General features: G+C 34.9%; 2 protein-coding genes across 2 annotated transcripts; both read left to right on the forward strand.

Moving 5' to 3' along the window:
- The first annotated feature begins 538 nt into the window (after positions 1-538).
- LOC111994037 (ACT domain-containing protein ACR12) lies at positions 539-12,538 on the forward strand. Its single transcript, XM_024025896.2, has 10 exons — positions 539-785; positions 2,865-2,916; positions 4,984-5,106; positions 5,750-5,844; positions 8,114-8,198; positions 8,354-8,413; positions 11,388-11,443; positions 11,654-11,759; positions 11,846-11,914; positions 12,094-12,538. Exons 1-10 carry the CDS (start codon positions 631-633, stop codon positions 12,154-12,156), a joined length of 864 nt encoding a protein of 287 aa, XP_023881664.2. The 5' UTR covers positions 539-630; the 3' UTR covers positions 12,157-12,538.
- Positions 12,539-14,750: 2,212 nt separating this feature from the next.
- LOC111994043 (germin-like protein subfamily 3 member 2) lies at positions 14,751-15,819 on the forward strand. The gene has a single exon (XM_024025903.2). The coding sequence runs from the start codon at positions 15,002-15,004 to the stop codon at positions 15,647-15,649; it is 648 nt and encodes a 215-aa protein (XP_023881671.1). The 5' UTR covers positions 14,751-15,001; the 3' UTR covers positions 15,650-15,819.
- Positions 15,820-19,971: the final 4,152 nt, after the last annotated feature.

Raw genomic sequence — 19,971 nt, forward strand, 5'->3', positions numbered from 1 at the left:
AGATTTATACTTTGACATTTCAGAATATTAATTTTACCCTCTAAAGTTTTGAAATATTTAGGTTTTACATCTCAAAATTCTGAAATTTTAGAATGTAAAATCGAAACATCCCCAAATTTTAGAGCATAAAGTCCAAACATCTCTAAAATTCTAAAATTAGAAGGTAAAATCTAAATTTTGAAATGTCATGTTATAAAATCCAAACAATCTCAAACTTCAAAGGTAAAATCTAAATTTCAAAATTTAAGGTGTAAAATCTAAACTTCTCTAAACTTTAGGAGAGTAATTTGTAATTTACCAAAAATAAAAAGTGTCAAAGAAGTCAGTTACTTTTTCTTTTCCATAAAAGTTTATAAAAATATTTTACAAATAAAAAAAAATTCAAACATTCAAACTTATAAAATAAAATTTAGAGAAGTCTACGAACACAAAAAATTTGATAAAAAATTTTCATGCAATAATTTGTACTTCTAGAATTATTTGCAACTCATTGCTTTGACATTTTCAAACAAAAAAAATATCATACAAGACTAGCACGTACTTGTACACTACTCAAGAGTAAAACTAACTCCAAAACTAACAGCCATCACCACTCTCTTCCACTAACCATTTCCTCAAAAAACTTCCAAAATGGCTGTCGCAAACTCCAGCGTCTTCTTTGCCTCTTCTTCCTCTGCCTTCCGCCACCGATCTAGGGTTTTCGCTCTCGATTTCGCTCCGATACTCTCGGTTTTCGGAGTTCCGAACAAGTGCTCCGAACTTGGATTCACTTTCTCCACTAAAAAGTAAGTCACTCGCTCCTGTTCTTTCGCTGTTTGGATGCCAAGAAAAAAAAAAAAAAAAAACTTCGTATGTGCATGTGCATGACGAAGCTCCGCTTTGATTTTCGTAAGATTTCATTTATTTTCTACTTTCTCTGTTTTCTCAGCAGCCAAACGGTGATATAATTGTAGTCTATTTGTAAATCTTACTCTGTTCAAAGTAGGTGATATTCATTTCTGTCAACTTCAGATAGATTATATATTTTTTTTCCTGGCTTTATCTGTTTTCTCAGCATCCAAACGGGGGATATGTGTACTAGATTTGTGAATTTTACTCTGTTCGATTGGATTGTTTCGGTTCCCATTCCTGGATTCTGAAAAATGATCAGTTTTGTTTTGTTTATATCTTCAATCATGAAGCAGCATGTTGATCAAATTAAAAAAAAATAATATGCAACGACCTGGTGCTGTGTTTGATTCCTGAGAATATGCTTTGAAAAGTTTTCAAAGTTAAATAATTGATCCTCTGTTTGGTTACTGAGGAAAATAAATTTTTAATTAGTAGTTACTGAGGAAAATAGTAAGGAAAAGAAAAGAAAAGAAGGATCTATACTTTTGTGTTTTTAATAAAGTGAATATGTTCAAGTAAATAGTGTTAAATATTTGTTCTATTCTTAGTTGACTGAAGTATTTGGTCTTCTATTGTCCTACTAGTTTGCAGAACCTTAAAAGTTAAAATTAAAGGTTTTCAATTAATTTTAGATGCCCATGTTGAACTTTAAAACTTGGATATCTGGGTCTTAGGATTTTAATAACAGCTGAATTTAGCTCAGTACAATCACTTGGTCCCGCTGAGTTTATATGAATTTATAAAAAAAAAGAGTGATATCAGAATTTGTCTGTTTTCTCAGCAACCAAATGGAGGATATGTGTACTAGATTTGTGAATTTTACTCTGTTCGATTGGATTATTTTGGTTCCTATTCTTGGATTCTGAAAATTGATCAATTTTGTTTAGTTTATATCTTCAATTATGAAGCAACATGTTGATCAACCTGGTGCTATGTTTGATTCCTGAGAATATGCTTTGAAAAGTCTTCAAAGTTAAATAATTGATTGTCTGTTTGGTTACTGAGTAAAATAATTTTTTAATTAGTAGTTACTGAGGAAAATATTAAGGAAAAGAAAAGAAAAGAAGGATCTATACTTTTGTGTGTTTTTTTTTTTAATGTTTTTAATAAAGTGAATATGTTCAAGTAAATAGTGTTAAATATTTGTTCTATTCTTAGTTGACTGAAGAATTTGGTCTTCTATCATCCTCTACTTGTTTGCAGAACCTTAAAATCAAAGCTTTTCAATTAGTTTTCGATGCCCATGTTGAAATTTAAAACCTGGATATCTGGGTTCTAGGATTTTAATAACAGCTGAATTTAGCTCTGTACAATCACTAGGTCCATCTGAGTGTATATGAATAAAAATAAAAATAGTGATATCAGAATTTGTCTTGTTCAAACTCCAATTGATTTTTCTTTTGATAGGTCAATTTTTTTTTTATAATTGAAACAAGGCTACCTTGTAACAATAGTCATGAAGTAGCCTAAAAATTACAAATGGAAAACTATCTACATATGGATTGAATCTATGAAAGAATGGATAGAGTTACTATCTGTAAGACCTGGCACAAAGGACCACTCATAAAGAGAACTAACGAAGGACGCTTGTAAGTTTGTAACTGATTTATCAAGAGCAAGTTACTTTGCTGAGGCTAAAGTAGAAGCTGAAATATATTTCTTATTCTTTTATTTTACCGACAGAACATTTGGTTATGGATCCTCCTAACTCTTCCTGTCACAATCTCATAAAATATTCTGGATGGAATAATATGAAACTTTGTTTATATTTTTGGATGTTTGTGGTTTATTCAGTGATGGTGTAGTTGTAGTTGCACTTCATGGTTTTTGACCCTGTTAATTGGTATACTAGTTGTAATAATTCTCTAGTATTGATGTATATTATATGATCTTTATGTGGTCTGGGTCTGGGTCTGGGTCTGATTTTGACCTTGAATGATTTGTTATCTAATATTGCTTCATCTGTTATGCAGGAACATTTTGTACGCATCTGCTGATGGTTTGAATGCAGTTAGTTCAACCTTGGTCAGTAACATGATTCTTTCCACTTCATATGTTATGTATTTGACTTGTTGTTAGGAAAACTTTGAGTATGAAAAAGATGCATATTATCATGATTATGGAGGTAGAGTTTTGTTTTCATGAACATTGATGCAATGATTGTAGTTGCTTGTACAATTGATTAATAATGTATAGAATCCTTTAAACCTACAATTTTTTTTCCATATTTCTGCTTAAAGCAACTGAATACATTGTTTGTTCAAGGGAAGAGTACCCACCAATGGAACAACTTGTTATTTGAGTCTTGCACGGTCATCATTCCTTTGGTGTTGTGGGATGTACTGATATTAAAAGATTTAGTTGAGAATTTTATTTCCTTGCAGTTATTTACTTTTCACATTTTCTTGGGATAGTGACAAATAACCCCCCAGTGGGTTATCTGAAGCTGACCCAAATCAGATTTTGCATTTGAGGCATATTTTTACTAGGTTTGAAGCTGTCTCTGATCTAAAGGTTAAGTTGGGAAAGTCAAAGCTAGTAGTTGGTGATGTGAATAATCTGGAGGAGTTTGGCAACTATTTTGGGGTGTAATATGTCGATCTTAGCAATGAAATATTTAGGTCTTCCTTTGGGTGCCAAATTCAAAGCAAAGACTATCTAGAACACCATTTTGGAGAAGATGGACAAAAGACTGGCAGGATGGAAACAACTTTATCTCTCAAAGGGAGATATAATTACCTTGATCAAAAGCACCATTTCAAACATGCCTGCTAGTAGATGTGGATCACTGCATTGAAAAGTTATGGCAAGATTTAGTAAATGCCATTTTGTTAAATAAAATTTGTGAAGTTTTTAAAGCTCTTTTGGGGGAGTGGTTAAGATTGTGGAGGAGGGTAGTAGGGAAGAAGTATAATACTATGTGGGGTGGATGGTGAACTAATGTTGTTAATGGAGAGATTGTAGAGGAGTATGGTACTTTGTGGAAACATATTCAAAGAGATTGGGAAATTTTTTTGCAATTCATCAAGTTTAAGGTGGGTGATGATACCAAAGTTAGATTTTTGTATGAAATTTGATGTGGTGATCTTTTGAAGGAGGCTTTCCTGGAGCTATTTCATCTTGTGCATGTAGGGAAGATTCAATAGCATATCACATGCGGTATTGCAATGACTTTGTTCTTTTGGTTTTGAATTTTATCAAAACAATACATGACAGGGAGATGGAGATGATAATATTTGTTGGACATCAGCTACATAAAAGGGGTTTGAGGTCAACTATTACTATAGAGCTTTAGTTCCTAATGGAGATGTGAATTTCCCATGGAAAAGTATCTGGAAGGCTAAGGTCCCAACCAGAGTTGCTTTTTTTTTTTTTGGGACAGCAGGAGAATCTTAACAATAGAAAATTTGAGAAAAAGGTGTATTATTTTAGTAAATTGGTATTGTATTTGCAAAAGAAATTGGTAGACAGTTGATCGTTACTCATTTCATTGTTCTATGGTCAGAGAGTTGTGGACTAAGGTTTTAAGCTTATTTGGGGTACAATGGGTGGTGTAAAGGTGTAATATATATTACCTACCCATGGTTTGTAACAGTTTACTAATGAAAATGTTTCCCTTTCGAATTAAAACTCAGAATGCTTAGATTTTATTTATTTTTGATTGGTAAGTTACACCCACCTAGTGGGTCTTGACTTTATAACCTCACCTTCCAATCCATTATTATGGGAGAAGGAAGAGCCAGTTGAGTATAGCTCATTGGCTTAGATTAATAAGGTAATAACAATACCTTCATGTGTGGAGAGTAAAGGACCAAACTAAAACGTTTATGATGAAACCCTAGATAACTTTAATTTATTTTTGTACATTTACAAAATAAATTTAATTCAGCTATAGTATTTCAACATTGCCCACGTAATTGCATCACTAGATGAGTTGTTTGGTTGTCTTTTTCTTCTTCTTCTTCTTCTTCATTTTTTTTTTATGGACTCTGTAAGTATGGTCAACTTTGGAAGTATTAGGATGTAATCCTTTTGGTTTGGTTTTTCTTAAAGGATAAATTACTATAAGTTGGTGGGATAATTGTAATGCAGAAGTCCGAACAAGATGCTGATTATGTCCCTATGCCAAAAGTCCATATAGATCAAGATTCAGATTCTGATGCAACGATTGTGCAGCTCAGCTTTGGAGATCGCCTTGGAGCTCTCCTTGACACGGTAAAGTGGCCGCTGGCAACTTATGCTATTCACTCTCTGTGAAGAAACTAGTATAAGATAACATACATCATGAATTTCTAAATTACTGTACACGAAACATACTTGGGGTAGCTATCACATTGCGAAGGAATGTGGGACAGGCTGACATTGCAATCTTTTTTTTTTATGAAGAAAATTTTCTTAGTTGGTTTTCTTAAAAATTGCTAGCCAGTTAGATTCTCAAATAGGGCCATGTTTGATATGCTGGAATTCCACAGATTAATATCTATATATATATATTTTTTTTTAACTGAAAAGCGGGAACTTAAAGGATTACTAGAAATTAAGCAAATTTGGTGGGGGTTATTGGTAGAAAACACATTAACTGAATACCAACTGTGCTGTTCTTGCTTAGTAATTTAGAATCCCTAATGAAGACCTTTAGTACACTGCCTGCGTACTTTCTTGTCCTTTTCCTTCTATTTTTTTTTTTTTTTAATAAATATAAAAAGAAGTAATTCAGAATCACTAAGGATAAGTAAAGGAGGCCTCATAGTAGGTTCATAACTGAGCATTGCTCTCCCTTTCTGATGAATTTAATACTAATAGATTCTTGAAAACTGTTAAAGCTAATGAGTTTCCTTGGTTTATTATGCTAGGGCAGATGAAAGCATTGAAAGATTTGGGATTGGATGTGTCAAAAGGAACTGTTGCCACTGAGGGATCTGTCAAACAAACAAAATTTTTCATTAAGCGATTGTAAGTTATCCCTTCCCACCTATTTTTTATCCTTGTTTCCTATCTCTCAAGTTGTGGCAGATAGATTAGAACAAATCCAAAGAAATTTCTTCCGGGAAGTTCTAAGGAAGCTTTCAAATTTCCACTTGTTGCTTGGAATAAGGTGTGTTGGCCAGTTGAGGCAGGAGTTTTGGGGATACGAAGGATTGGCTTGTTTAATCAAGCCTTGCTTGGAAAATGATTATGGCGGTTTGGATGTGAAACCAGTCGTTTATGGTATCAGGTTATAGCTACCAAGTATGGAGAGACTAGTGGAGGTTGGAGCACTAGAGTTGGTAAAGGTTCGCAGGGGTGTGGAATGTGGAAGAATATTAGAAAAGGTGCAAAGAGTTTCTTTGGTCATGTGTTGTATGTGGTGGGAGAGGATCTTTGTATTCGATTCTGGCATGACCTTTGGTGTGGACACATTCCCTTAAAAGATCTTTACCCTGATCTTTTCTCTCGTGCTTTGGGTAAAGATGTCTGGATTTCTGAGTTGATTACTATTACATCAGACAGTGGTAGTAGGAGTTGGAATATTCAATTCCACTGGGCTCCTGATGATTGGGAGGTGGAGGAAGTGGATCCTTTTTACGAGCATATTTATTCCGAAATGCGAAGGGATGTGGGGGTTGATAGTTTGTTTTGGAAGTTACCCCGAATGGTGTTTTTGATGTGCGCTCGTTTTATAATTCCTTATCTGCTCCTCCTACCATTTCTTTCCCTTGGAAGTGTATTTGGAGTTCTAAGGTACCTTGAAGAGTTTCTTTCTTTTTATGGACAGCAGCTCGGGATAGTATTCTTACTATTGATAACCTTGTAAAAAGGAACCTGCCTTTGGTTAATTCGTGTTGTTTGTGCTGCTGCGATGGAGAAAGAGTGGATCATCTTTTACTTTATTGTAAGTTTGCAAATGCCTTGTGGAGTGAAGTTTTTTTGATGTTTGGTATACAGTGGATGATGTCAAGGACGGTTGTTTCTCTTCTTTGTGCATGGGAGAATTATTTGGGGATACACCCTTCTTCAATTTGGAATATGGTGCCAACTTGTTTGATGTGGCTAATTTGGAGGGAACGAAATACCCACACTTTTGAGGATGTTGAGAAATCTGTTGATCTTTTGAAGTCTTTGCTAGTTGGGACATTGTTTGGGTGGTCTCATATTTGGGGTTTTACTCAATGTATTTCTGTATTTGATTTTCTGCAATCTGTTTTTGTTTCTTTGTGATTTTGTTTTGTTTTGTTTTTTTTTTTTTTTGTATTTGTTTCAAGTACAGTCTGTTCATCATTGTGAACATGATGTACTTTTTATTAATGAAATATTTATTACCTATAAAAAAAAAAGTTATTCCTTACATGGTGGTAAAGGAAATTTGTTAATTAGTCAAGTGGTTAATTTTTCTTCATCTGCAACCAAAATTCTTTATTCTTTTCCTCTAATTTTCTACCATTAGAGACAAATATCTCTCTTCTCAAAGTAGTACGTGCAATTAGTCCAACCTGTTGCAAGACAAAATTTGTTGTCACTTCTAGATTGGATGAGGCTAAAACTTAATTAGTCAAGGGCCCTGCTTTAGCTTGTCAGAGACTGTAATGTAATTTTTTTTTCATAAGGGGGATCCTAAAACCTATTTTGTGTGGATTTTTTTTAAGCATCAGAAGCTTTGCTCTAAAATTGATGTCAATCCTGTAGTTGTGCATAATACCTTTTCTTTGTATATCTTTAGGCTTCTTTGTGTTAATTATTATGTACATGAAGTAGTCTTTTTTCAATAAAATATTATTACTTTTAAGAAATAAAATAAAAATTCAAGCAGGTCAGCAACAACGGTTGGACAAAAACATGTATTTTAACCAAAATCCAATGGGTAATTGAAGCTAGTCAGTTTACATTCTTAAAAGCCCTGTCATACTGCAATATATCCATACGTCTAGTCAGTTCATCTATTGGATGTTGATATATAAACTTCTGAGCCAAGCAGAATATTTTGAAGCTAATAGTGTAGAGAAACTAGTTGCACTTTCACATTGTTCTTATTGTTTGTCTTCTTAAACCATTTTTTTTGTTTGCATCAAGAATATGTGAGTGGAGATTAACAAGATGCTTTACATAATTTTCTATATTGACAATGCTACCAACACTAGATATCAGAATACTGAAAAATTCACATCAGCCCAATGGTCTAATTATTGTACTGGTACTTGTTTACTGCAAGTTTTTAGCATTTACAGATTGAATTTGGTTATGCTAGAGACACTGGGCGCAAAGTTGAAGATCCTGATATGTTAGAGAGGATTCGACTTACCATCATTAACAATCTTTTGGAGTATCATCCCGTGAGTATACTCTACAATATTTATGTTCTATTTTTGTTTTATCCTTCGGAGTTTTGAGGGACGCAAGTTGGAGGGAGTTTTTTTCCCCCAGTTATCTTACATTTCTGACAACTGGTTTTTCATCAGTGTCAATTTTTATTCTTAATTTCTTGTAGGAATGTAGCGTGCAACTGGCTCTGGGTGAGGCTTTTGGAATAAAAGCTCCAGAGAAAAAGGTGATTTGTTGAATATCCTTAAATATTAGAACCTTATCTTCTTAGTAAAATTTCTTTTTTATGCTTCTCTACATTGGACATACTTTTCAGAGATTGAGCTTCCAGTACGGAAATGCATTTCATTCGGGTCCATGATGAAACTATGTAACTGAACAACATTTAGATTACATGGGTTTTGATTCTAACGTGCAAATAATAGATTTCTTTCATTGTGGTGTGCAAGTATTTTTGGTTAGCCAATGAAATTGTTATTAGTAATAAAAAAAAAATTGAGGCTTGGAGTGGAATAAGCCTTGGCTTGTGTCTTCTGTATAATTGTGATAGAGACGTCTACCTAGTCTCACGGGTGATAGTGTGAATCAATTGATGGCAAAAATGGTTGAAAACTTGTATGTGCATTTACATACATACATGTACATGAGCACTTGTACAATTCCTTTCATGATTGTCACTTTGAAAGCATTCTGTATCCACACATGTGAAATAAAGAAGAAATATATTGCATGCTTGACTGTAAATGCTAGAAGGGACACCTATATGTCCATTTACTTCCCCAGCCCCTCTCTCTTGTCTTCCAGTTCTGCTACTTCCCATTCTCATAAGGAAAAAGTCTACCTCCAAACCGGTTTGGACTCCAACCCACTATGTGGCAATTTATAAAAACATCCACGTATATGTTTAGTCACATGACTTATTAAAATTATACAGATTGATGGTTTTATAAATCACCATCTAATTGGTTGGAGGAAAACTTTGTCCTTATCATAATGCAACTATATATCTAGACAAGTTCATTTGGCGTCTCAAAACTTTTACTAGTCTTTTGGATTTTTCATGGTAATCTTTTAAGATTCTTTGGAATCCTCTTGTATTCCCATGTTTGGTTGCAATTAACACATAGGAGCAGACATTTGGATTCCTACCAAACCTCACTTTTGTGGGAATGTGGATTCACTCTTATAAAGGTGGGTATCAACATTCCCATTGCATGAAAAAGTTATATTTTCTTTAAAGTGATAGTTTTATCCCCTCTTTAATACCCTTTAACTATCAAAAATATAAATCTCCACACATTTGCATGATAGCAATGCACATAGGGAGGGCATCATTTTGATTAATAAGGCATGATGTTAAGTGTCAATTTTTATTCTTAATTTCTTGTAGGAATGTAGCGTGCAACTGGCTCTGGGTGAGGCTTTTGGAATAAAAGCTCCAGAGAAAAAGGTGATTTGTTGAATATCCTTTAATATTAGAACCTTATCTTCTTAGTAAAATTTCTTTTTTATGCTTCTCTACATTGGACATACTTTTCAGAGATTGAGCTTCCAGTACGGAAATGCATTTCATTCGGGTCCATGATGAAACTATGTAACTGAACAACATTTAGATTACATGGGTTTTGATTCTAACGTGCAAATAATAGATTTCTTTCATTGTGGTGTGCAAGTATTTTTGGTTAGCCAATGAAATTGTTATTAGTAATAAAAAAAAAATTGAGGCTTGGAGTGGAATAAGCCTTGGCTTGTGTCTTCTGTATAATTGTGATAGAGACGTCTACCTAGTCTCACGGGTGATAGTGTGAATCAATTGATGGCAAAAATGGTTGAAAACTTGTATGTGCATTTACATACATACATGTACATGAGCACTTGTACAATTCCTTTCATGATTGTCACTTTGAAAGCATTCTGTATCCACACATGTGAAATAAAGAAGAAATATATTGCATGCTTGACTGTAAATGCTAGAAGGGACACCTATATGTCCATTTACTTCCCCAGCCCCTCTCTCTTGTCTTCCAGTTCTGCTACTTCCCATTCTCATAAGGAAAAAGTCTACCTCCAAACCGGTTTGGACTCCAACCCACTATGTGGCAATTTATAAAAACATCCACGTATATGTTTAGTCACATGACTTATTAAAATTATACAGATTGATGGTTTTATAAATCACCATCTAATTGGTTGGAGGAAAACTTTGTCCTTATCATAATGCAACTATATATCTAGACAAGTTCATTTGGCGTCTCAAAACTTTTACTAGTCTTTTGGTTTTTTCATGGTAATCTTTTAAGATTCTTTGGAATCCTCTTGTATTCCCATGTTTGGTTGCAATTAACACATAGGAGCAGACATTTGGATTCCTACCAAACCTCACTTTTGTGGGAATGTGGATTCACTCTTATAAAGGTGGGTATCAACATTCCCATTGCATGAAAAAGTTATATTTTCTTTAAAGTGATAGTTTTATCCCCTCTTTAATACCCTTTAACTATCAAAAATATAAATCTCCACACATTTGCATGATAGCAATGCACATAGGGAGGGCATCATTTTGATTAATAAGGCATGATGTTTTGATAAATAATGAAACAAGAGTTTGAAATAATTATTTTGGTCTTGTACGTGTCATTCAGAATATTTGACTGTTATTTTGTGAAATTGACTTTATTCATAGCCAATATTATCTTTCTCATTAATTATTTGTAGGGAGCCATATAAAATTGATGTATACACTTGATATTGTATTTATAAATCCAAAAATATTACAAAAAGAATAAATAATTCCAATAAGATTCCTAAGAATAAACCAAACGTGGGAATCTCATACATCCAGGAATCTTATTAGATTTTTAATTTTTTTTAAAATTGAGAATCTTATTGGATTCCTAATCAAACCAAACTTGAGTATGTTTACATCCCCAAGCATCTAGATTATTAGGCATGTTGGGGAGCAATATTAGATTCTTTGAACCAAATGCAACGTTTTAGCTTATTACTGGTTTGATATTGAATGGTCTTTTTTATTTCCCACGTGCCATGGATGAGGCATATTTAACAAAATATATTTAGTCATACGATGTTGATCAATCAGAGGTTTCATGGCTAGAATCTAGCTAGCAAAACTAACTTCTATTTAATGTGCCTTTTGTAACTGTAGAAATTTCAATTGAAGTTATTGATTTGTTCTGCAGCTTGATATTGATATTGCAACTCACATACAAGTCAAGGAAGATGGACCTAAGAGGAGGTTTTACTCTCTTTTAGCATTTTGATTAATTGGTCTTTTTCTAATTTTTTTATTTTTCTCTTCTTGACTTCTTGTTTCTCTTCTGGTTCTATCTTTGCATGACTCACCCAGTTGGGGAGGTCATGATCTGAATGAAGTTTTGACACTTATTTGAAAGAATGGGTGCATTGATGTATCATCTCATAATGCATCTTGCTCTGCAATTTACAGCTTACTTTACATAGAGACCGCAGATAGACCTGGATTACTGGTAGAAATTATTGAAGTCATTGCTGATATTAACATTGATGTGGAATCAGCAGAGATTGATACAGAAGTATGCTTTCCCCTCTCTCTCTCTCTCTCTCTCTCTCTCTCTCTCGCGTATTTTGCTAGATCAAGTTCTCATCTCTCATCTTACAGGGACTGGTAGCCAAAGATAAGTTTCATGTCAGCTACAGAGGGGCAGCATTAAACAGTTCCTTGTCTCAGGTAATTAGTTAGGTATCAACATGCTGGACACCTTGGAAGTTTCCTTCCTGGTGTTGAGCAATTACTAAATTTTTTTTCTTCAACTTGTATGTTCTAGGTTTAGAAAAAGTTAGATTTTATCTTTTAAAAAATTAAGCCATTTTTAAGACACTTATGATACAATATATTTGAATGTGCAGGTATTGGTGAATTGTCTACGCTATTATCTCCGAAGGCCAGAAACTGACATAGATAGTTACTAATACCTTGGAAGAACCATTTCTTGGCTGTTAACCCAAAATAACTGTTCTTGTACTAAATCATCCTTGAGCTATAAAAGTCCCCTGTTTAAGGTGTTCTACCAGATCATCTTTGAGCTATAAAAGTCTTCTGTTTAAGTTGTGTTTCAAGAACCTGAGCTATGGTAATCTAATTGCATTTTGGGATAATTTGCCATTAACTCTGGTCTAGTTACTTTGAAAATGAGTAGTTGTAAATGGTATGTAAAATATTGGCACTAGCCATTTGTGCAGTTTTACCCTCCAAGGACAACTTTTTCCACAACTTGCTGTTTTGGCAAATTGTGATTAGAGTAATATCACTTTCACTTTATCTATCAATGACATAACTTAAATTATGCACCAATCATAATGAACCATATTAATAGTTACGCAAAAAGTTTGTGAAAAATGATGTGTGATGTCTTAGACATTGATTTGCCCGTGCCCCAATACGCATGCTAACTTGCAGGAACAAAAGGATGAAAAACTAGCTGGTGCGTTAATGTGGTGTAATTAGGACTCTAAATCAGGCTTTCAAGCATTGGTGCGTTAATATTTGCCTTTGTTTTTCATGTTTCCCAATTTAGACGTGGTAAACAGGCACAAGGAAAACTATATAGTTTTTGTGATAATAGCACACATGCGTGCATACATATTTGCCCTTCTTTTATTATTATTTTTATTTTGTTTTCTTTTCCAAAAGGGGAAAAAAAAAGAAAAAGAAAAAAAGAGAAGACACGGTCGAGTTTGTTTGTTGGTGCATTGTCTCTATCTGCAGCATATTCTTTTGCATCTAGAGATATTTATATAATTTGTTCGGAAGAAAAGTATTAAATGCATACCTGCTATATAGAAAGTTTATCCCAAATGGAAACTCTAATAATAGGTAAACTAGCAAAGTTGTAGGACCTATTGTATGATCTTTTGATCAAGTTTCAGCCAACCGAAATCAATCATCACATTCGGTTCTAACATGACTTCTCCATCTTCATCGACCTTGAGTAGGCTCTATTCATGCATAGTTTGAATAAAGTGTTTTCTCTGTTGAAAAATGAGAAACACAAGATGTAGATGTTGCAGGGGGGATCCAAAAAGTAAGCTTCTTGTTATGTTCCCACGTCCATGAATAAAAAGTTGTAAAAGAAACCTAGCTTGGAGAAAACTTTATATTTTCATTGAGAAAGCTTTGTGGAAAAGGAACCTTTGGAGAAAGCTTTATGTTTCCACACGTATGAATAGTAAGTTGTCCAAGGTTTGAAGCTTAAGATAAACCTCAATCTCCAGTCTCAAACTTAAGTTTTGCATAAAGCTTTTATCTCTTGTTTTTGTTGCATGCAGTGGAAACATAAAATCCTATTTTTTCATATTGCGAGTGTGGATATATGACCATAAAGTATCTCAAAGGGAGTCATTTTAGTTGTTTGGCAAGAAATATTATACTCAATATCCATACGTTGCCCATGGAAGCCGAAGTAGTGAAGTACCATTATTTATGTCTTGAGCTTGCAAAACCAAATAAGTATGTTGTGTAGCAAGCTTGAGGGGAGTGGCCGATCTGGCTGTGGGTGTTTTGACTCTTGAGAGGAGAAAGAAAAAAGAATAAGATGATAATGAATATTTGTAGAATGCGTGAAAAATGAGTGGGATGAATTCTATATTTGAAACGTATGTAACAAGCTTCACTTTATTAAAAAAAAAATTGTTTAATTTTTTTTTTATTATATACAACTAAATTGTAAACTTTAGCACATATCTTTGAATATGTCATTTTTATTTTTATTTTAAAATAAATGATGACTATCATTTTTTTTATAAATATATTGAATTAAATGGACTTTAAAATAAATTAAAAAAAATCTATATTTTTTTGTTTGACGGACAAAGACATGCATGTGAGGGTGTTCACAAAGTGTCCATGTTTGACACGGACACCCCCCCCAAAAATTTTAATGAGGTTGTGCTTCTTAGAGCGTCCCCATTCCCCAGCCGACATAATAGTTAAATTCTTTTTGTTTTTTTCCTCTAAATTTTGAGAGAAATGTTATGTTTACAACACAATAAATTTTAGTGGTAAATTGTTATTGGTTATAATTTGAAATCACTGCTCAAATTATGTTTTTATTCACTAATAACAACTAGTAATAACCTATAACTTAGAATTTGTTGTAAAAGTATCTTGATAATATTGTGGATATAACATTTTTTCAAAATAAACCACCATACATGCAGCTGTGTTTAATTAGCAAAAGATGATAAAAATCTTGTTTACAAAGTTGTACATACCCGTGGGAATGGCATTATTCTTGTGAACTACTATAACCAAAAAAAAAGAAAAAAATCAATGTCATTCTTCTTTTTTATTTATTTCCCCCATTTGTAGCAGTTGGAAAGTTCATGGATTTAGGTCAATTTTACAATATTACATTAAAAAAAGAAGTGTTTACGTGAGGGATTTGTTTAGCATACCAAAATCTTTTGATATACGCGTTGTGCAATTATGTAAGCCATGAACACAACTCAACATCACTTTAATTAATCAGTCCCCCCACAAGAAAATGCCAACAGGCCTAGGCAAAAAAAGAAAAAGAAAAGGCAATGCTATCCTCTCTGGACGTGCTAGTCTTTGTCCCCAAGCTAAGTCCACCATGAATTAGAAAACCACTGTCTATCTATACTCTCTCTCTCTCTCTCTCTCTCTCTCTCTATATATATATATATAGCAAGAAATTCATACTTATTATTCATCCAGTAACTAATAGGCTTATACTTCTCACCAATTGGGGCAACAATTTCCTCTCAAAGACCATTCTTGATCCATAACCAAAGAATGCAAACAATGATTCAGAAAATTACACTTTTTTTAGCTTTTGTTCTCCTCCGCAGCCATGTAGTTTTTGCTTCTGACCCTGATCCAGTCCTAGACTACTGCGTAGCCATCAAAGAATATGCAACTAGTAACCCCTCATGCAAGAACTCATCAGCTGTCACAGTTGAAGATTTCATATTCTCAGGCATAAAGACTCCTGGAAACTATCGGCAAACTGGCTTCTCATCCGTGGCAGTAAATTCAAATGTCTTCCCGGGATTAAACACGCTTGGTATGTCATTTGTAAGGGCAGACTTTGATGTTGATGGAATCAATGTGCCACATTTCCATCCTAGAGCAACTGAGACTGCTTTTGTGCTGGAGGGAAGGATTTATTCAGGATTTATCGATACTAGCAACCGGATTTTTGCCAAAGTGATCGAGAAAGGCGAGGTCATGGTGTTTCCTAGAGGTGTGGTACACTTTCAAATGAATGTTGGAGATAAACCAGCGACCATTTTAGGGAGTTTCGACAGCCAAAACCCAGGATTGCAGAGGCTCCCAACTGCAATTTTTGGTTCTGGAATTAAGGAAGAGCTTTTGGAGAAGGTTTTCGGATTGAATTCTAAGGATATTGCCAAGTTGAGGAAGAGGTTTGCTCCCAACTGATTGAGCTGTGCACTCATGTCGAACTTATTTAAAATACTTCAAAAGTGCAGCAAATGTTACGAGCTAAGTTATATCTGCAAAAAATAATGTAATAACAGCATCTATATAATATTTATGACTTATAATTTCGGTGATTATTAGTGAAAAGTTATCATATTTGGTCCTGCTTAGTGATTGTTATTATCCAGTTTTTTGAGACATCTGCAGGTTATTTCAATTAGTTTCTAGATTGATTGTTCTTCTTGATGTGGGGTACAAAACAATGCTATAAATTCAAGTAGCAAGATGATACATTGGTTAGGAGTGTTTTACGAGGCAAGAAATTCAAATGATTTTCTTTGAAGTTAAACTGTACCATACCTATCAAGATTTTCATAGCTCTTTTAATATTCTTTTTTGGGGTTGTATTCACTAAGATTTTCATATTTTACTCATTACATTGGTTACTCTGTTTTTATTCATTTTCTTATGACTTTGAAAGCAGGGATGGAGCCTAAACCTCAAGTTAGGGGGCCCCAAAAAAATAATAATTATGAAACTTCAAATAAACATCATTTAGAACTAACAAACTGTTGACAAAGATAAAGACCCAAAATTGTTATTTCTTAATACATAATAACATTAAAATGCAATCATTTGTGAAAAGTGAATTCAAGGTGTTTTTTTAAATCTTCAAAATCATTTGATAATTGAATCCAAACTAAATGTCTTAATAATGTTCCTTTCAATAAATAACATCAAAGCGTCCGTAAAAAACAAATCACGGGGGCCAAACAATTGCGTGGATTTCCAAACTCCAATAGCACGCCATAAAGTTAAAGTGTAGAAAAATCCTTTTCTCTCCCATGTAAGAGCCCTTCCCTCTCCCTTCTGTAAGAGCACCCTCCCTCTCTCCCTGTAGACGAGATCTTCCCTCCCACACTTTGTGGGGCTACCCGGTAGAGTCTCTTCTCACCATCTCATCTAAATTTTAACATTTTCTCTTAGAATGCCATGGAACAAGAAATGATTGATGGGCTGCAAAATCTGGGTCTCACAAAGGAAGAAGAAGAAGGAATACCCATTACAACAAGAAGTAAATCAGATCTCTTGGAGGAATGCTCTTTAAGTCTGTTTGGTCGTTTACTCTCAAACAAACAGCAAAATCAAAGGGCTTTGAAGAGCACTCTGAGGTCTGCATGGAAGATGGGTTCGGAGTTGAAAATATATGATGTAGGGAATAATATTCTCCAATTCAAGTTCAGTTCTAGATACCAAATGGAGTGGGTGGAAAGCAGTGGCCTATGGAACTTTGAGAATAATTTGCTCCTCCTTTGCCTATGGAAGAAGGGGCTCTCCACAACAAATATGGTCTTCACCCATTCCCCATTTTGGGTGCAACTCTGGGGTTTACCTTTTGAACATATGAGTGAAGAAATGGGCAAAGATGTAGGAAACAATTTGGGGCGCTTTGTAGAGATGGACAAACATGCCTGTCAATCAGACCAAGCTTTGTTTATGTACATCAGAGTTGAGCTTTCGATAGATAAACTGCTTCGTAGAGGGGGTAACGTTGTGAATCTTGATGGTGAAAAGTTTTGGGTCAACTTTAAATATGAGAGGCTTCCCACGTTTTGCTTCCTATGTGGCAAGCTTGGCCATGACGGCAAGCATTGCTTGGATTTTCCAAATGAGCAAAACACTTCTAAGCAATATGGCGAGTGGCTAAGGGTAGGAGGTGCTTTCAAAGGGAACTCAGGCAGACAAAGAAGCACCCACAGAGATAGGTGTGATGAGAAAAATGAAAACATCACCAAAGGTAATGGCTAGACAATGGATCAGAACCTCCATTTCGATGTGGCGGACGGTGGCGGAGGTAACGCAGGGAGTAGTAGTATTCAAAATTCAAAAAATGTTGTTCACACATGGGGAGGTGACGTTTCTGAAGCCCAAATGTGCCAAGCAGCAGATAATGGAGATAGATGGGACGGATTGAAAAAAGGTGATCAAGCTTTGAAATTGGGGTCTGGATAACGTGAAGACATGGCAGCACACAACTCAGAAACTAGCATTGATGTGGGTGTAGAGAAAGACGTGCACGATGCTTTTTCTAAAGTGGGCTTCCCACTCCATGAGGCCGAAAATTCTCATGAAGTTACTAGCCCACACAAGCCTAAGAAGTAGTCTTTAGCTGGTGTCACGGTAGAGGAACACAAACCGGTCCAAGAGATGAGTAAAATGAAAAAAGGGAATGGGCGATTAAAAAGGGTAGCTAGAGAGAAAGGGCAGGCCCATACCCAAGGGATTGAGAGTCAAAATCAAACTTTGGGATCTAAACACCAGGGCTCTGTAGTTTTGATTGAGAATGAAGATAATATAGTTCACAAAAAATAGTGTGGTGGCTTCTCTAAAAGCTTGAATGAATTGAATCTATCGGCGGTGGCTGCTAGGCAGCACCGCCGGGAGCCATGAATTTGTTATGCTGGAATTGCCAAGGCTTTGGGAACCCCCGGTCAATTCGTGCATTGCATGATATGGTGCGATGTTGGGATCCTAGAATAGTGTTTCTTTTGGAGACTAAGCTTAGGAAAAGGTGTATGGAAAGAATTAAAGACAGATTAGGCTTTGCGAATGGTCTTTTTGTGTCATGCCGAGGTCGCAGTGGAGGTTTGGCCCTTCTATGGAAAAAGGAAGTAAACCTAAATATAAAGAGCTTCAGCAATTTCCATATTGATGCAACTACTACTAAGGTAAGCTCTAGCCTAGAATGGAGAATTACTGGTTTTTATGGTCACCCTTAAACACATTTACGTCATGAATCATGGAATTTACTTTCACTCCTCAGCAGTCAAATGCAACTCCCCTGGTTTTGTTTTGGAGACTTTAATGAGATTGTTTCTATGGAAGAAAAATGGGGAGGTGCAACTAGATCCAAAATCAAATGGATGGTTTTCGTAATGTCATTAACTCATATGGATTCAAAGACTTAGGTTACAGTGGATCCAACTATACTTGGTGTAATATCCAAGAAAGGGTTGGAAGAGTTTTCTTAAGGTTAGATAGAGCTTTAGCCAAATGTGATTGGATTGAGAAATTTGGCGAAGTCAAAGTCCATTACCTGGTTGACTCTACTTTGGACCACCACGTTCTTTTCATCTCTAATCCCCTAGTAATGAAAAGACCCAGGTCACGACGTTTCCATTATAAGGCCTTCTAGACGAAGAGAGAGGATTGCAAAGGAGTTATTGATTTGTTGTGGGGCTCTATTAGTGATATGAACACTCTGGAGGGTATGGCTTGTGGTTTGAAGCTATGTGCTTCTAAGCTTACTTTTTGGAATTCTTCTACTATTGGCCAGATTCCAAAGCTGACAAGAAAAGAGAAAAATGCTCTCTAGCATGACCAAGCAAGACAAAGACGAATCTCTTGGGGTGGAGATTAATAAGGTTAGGAAAGAGATAAATGGGCTTTTGGATGATGAAGAAATTTACTGGGGGCAACGTTCCAAGGTCCATTGGCTTAAAGAGGGTGACAGAAACACAAAATTTTTTCATGCTCAAGCGTTTGAAAGAAGTAAGCAAAACACGATTACTAGAATTTAGGATAAGTATGGGCAGTGGTGTGAAGATAAGGATAGTATTGCCAATGCTGCAATCTCTTACTTTGAAGACATCTACTCCACCCCTAATCTGAGTCTAATTGAGGAGGTTACAGCAGCAATTCCCACTATAGTAACTTATGAAATGAACATGGAGTTGTCTAAGAACTTTACTAGGGAGGAAGTTGTGATTGCTCTCAAATAGATCCACTCTACAAAATCTTCAGGGCCTAATGGTATGTTTGCTATCTTTTTTAAAAAATTATTGGGATATTTTTGGTGTTAATGTCTCAAATATGGTTTTAAATGTTCTTAATTCTGGCATGTAATTAGATGTTATCAACAAAACCAATATTGCCCTCATCCCTAAAACAAATAGCCCCAAAAGAATGACTGACTTCAGGCCTATCAACCTATGTAATGTGATTTACAAGCTAATTTCTAAAACTTTAGCTAATCATCTTAAAGTGTTTCTTCCTCTTATTATCACAAAAAATCAAAGTGCGTTCACTACAGATAGGCTCATTACAGATAACGTTCTTATAGCTTATGAGTTAATGCACTACCTAAAGCATAAAAGAGAGGGGAAGGACTGCTTTATGGCAATAAAGTTTGATATGAGCAAAGCCTTTGATAGGGTCGAGTGGGGTTTTATTGAAGGGGTTATGAAAAAGATAGGGTTCAATGAGGGGTGGATTAACTTGGTTATGAGATGTATCTCCTCTGTCTCATATTCTGTCATTAT

This window comes from Quercus suber, unplaced genomic scaffold, assembly GCF_002906115.3.
Source record: "Quercus suber isolate HL8 unplaced genomic scaffold, Cork oak 2.0 scaffold_85, whole genome shotgun sequence".
NCBI lineage: Eukaryota > Viridiplantae > Streptophyta > Magnoliopsida > Fagales > Fagaceae > Quercus > Quercus suber.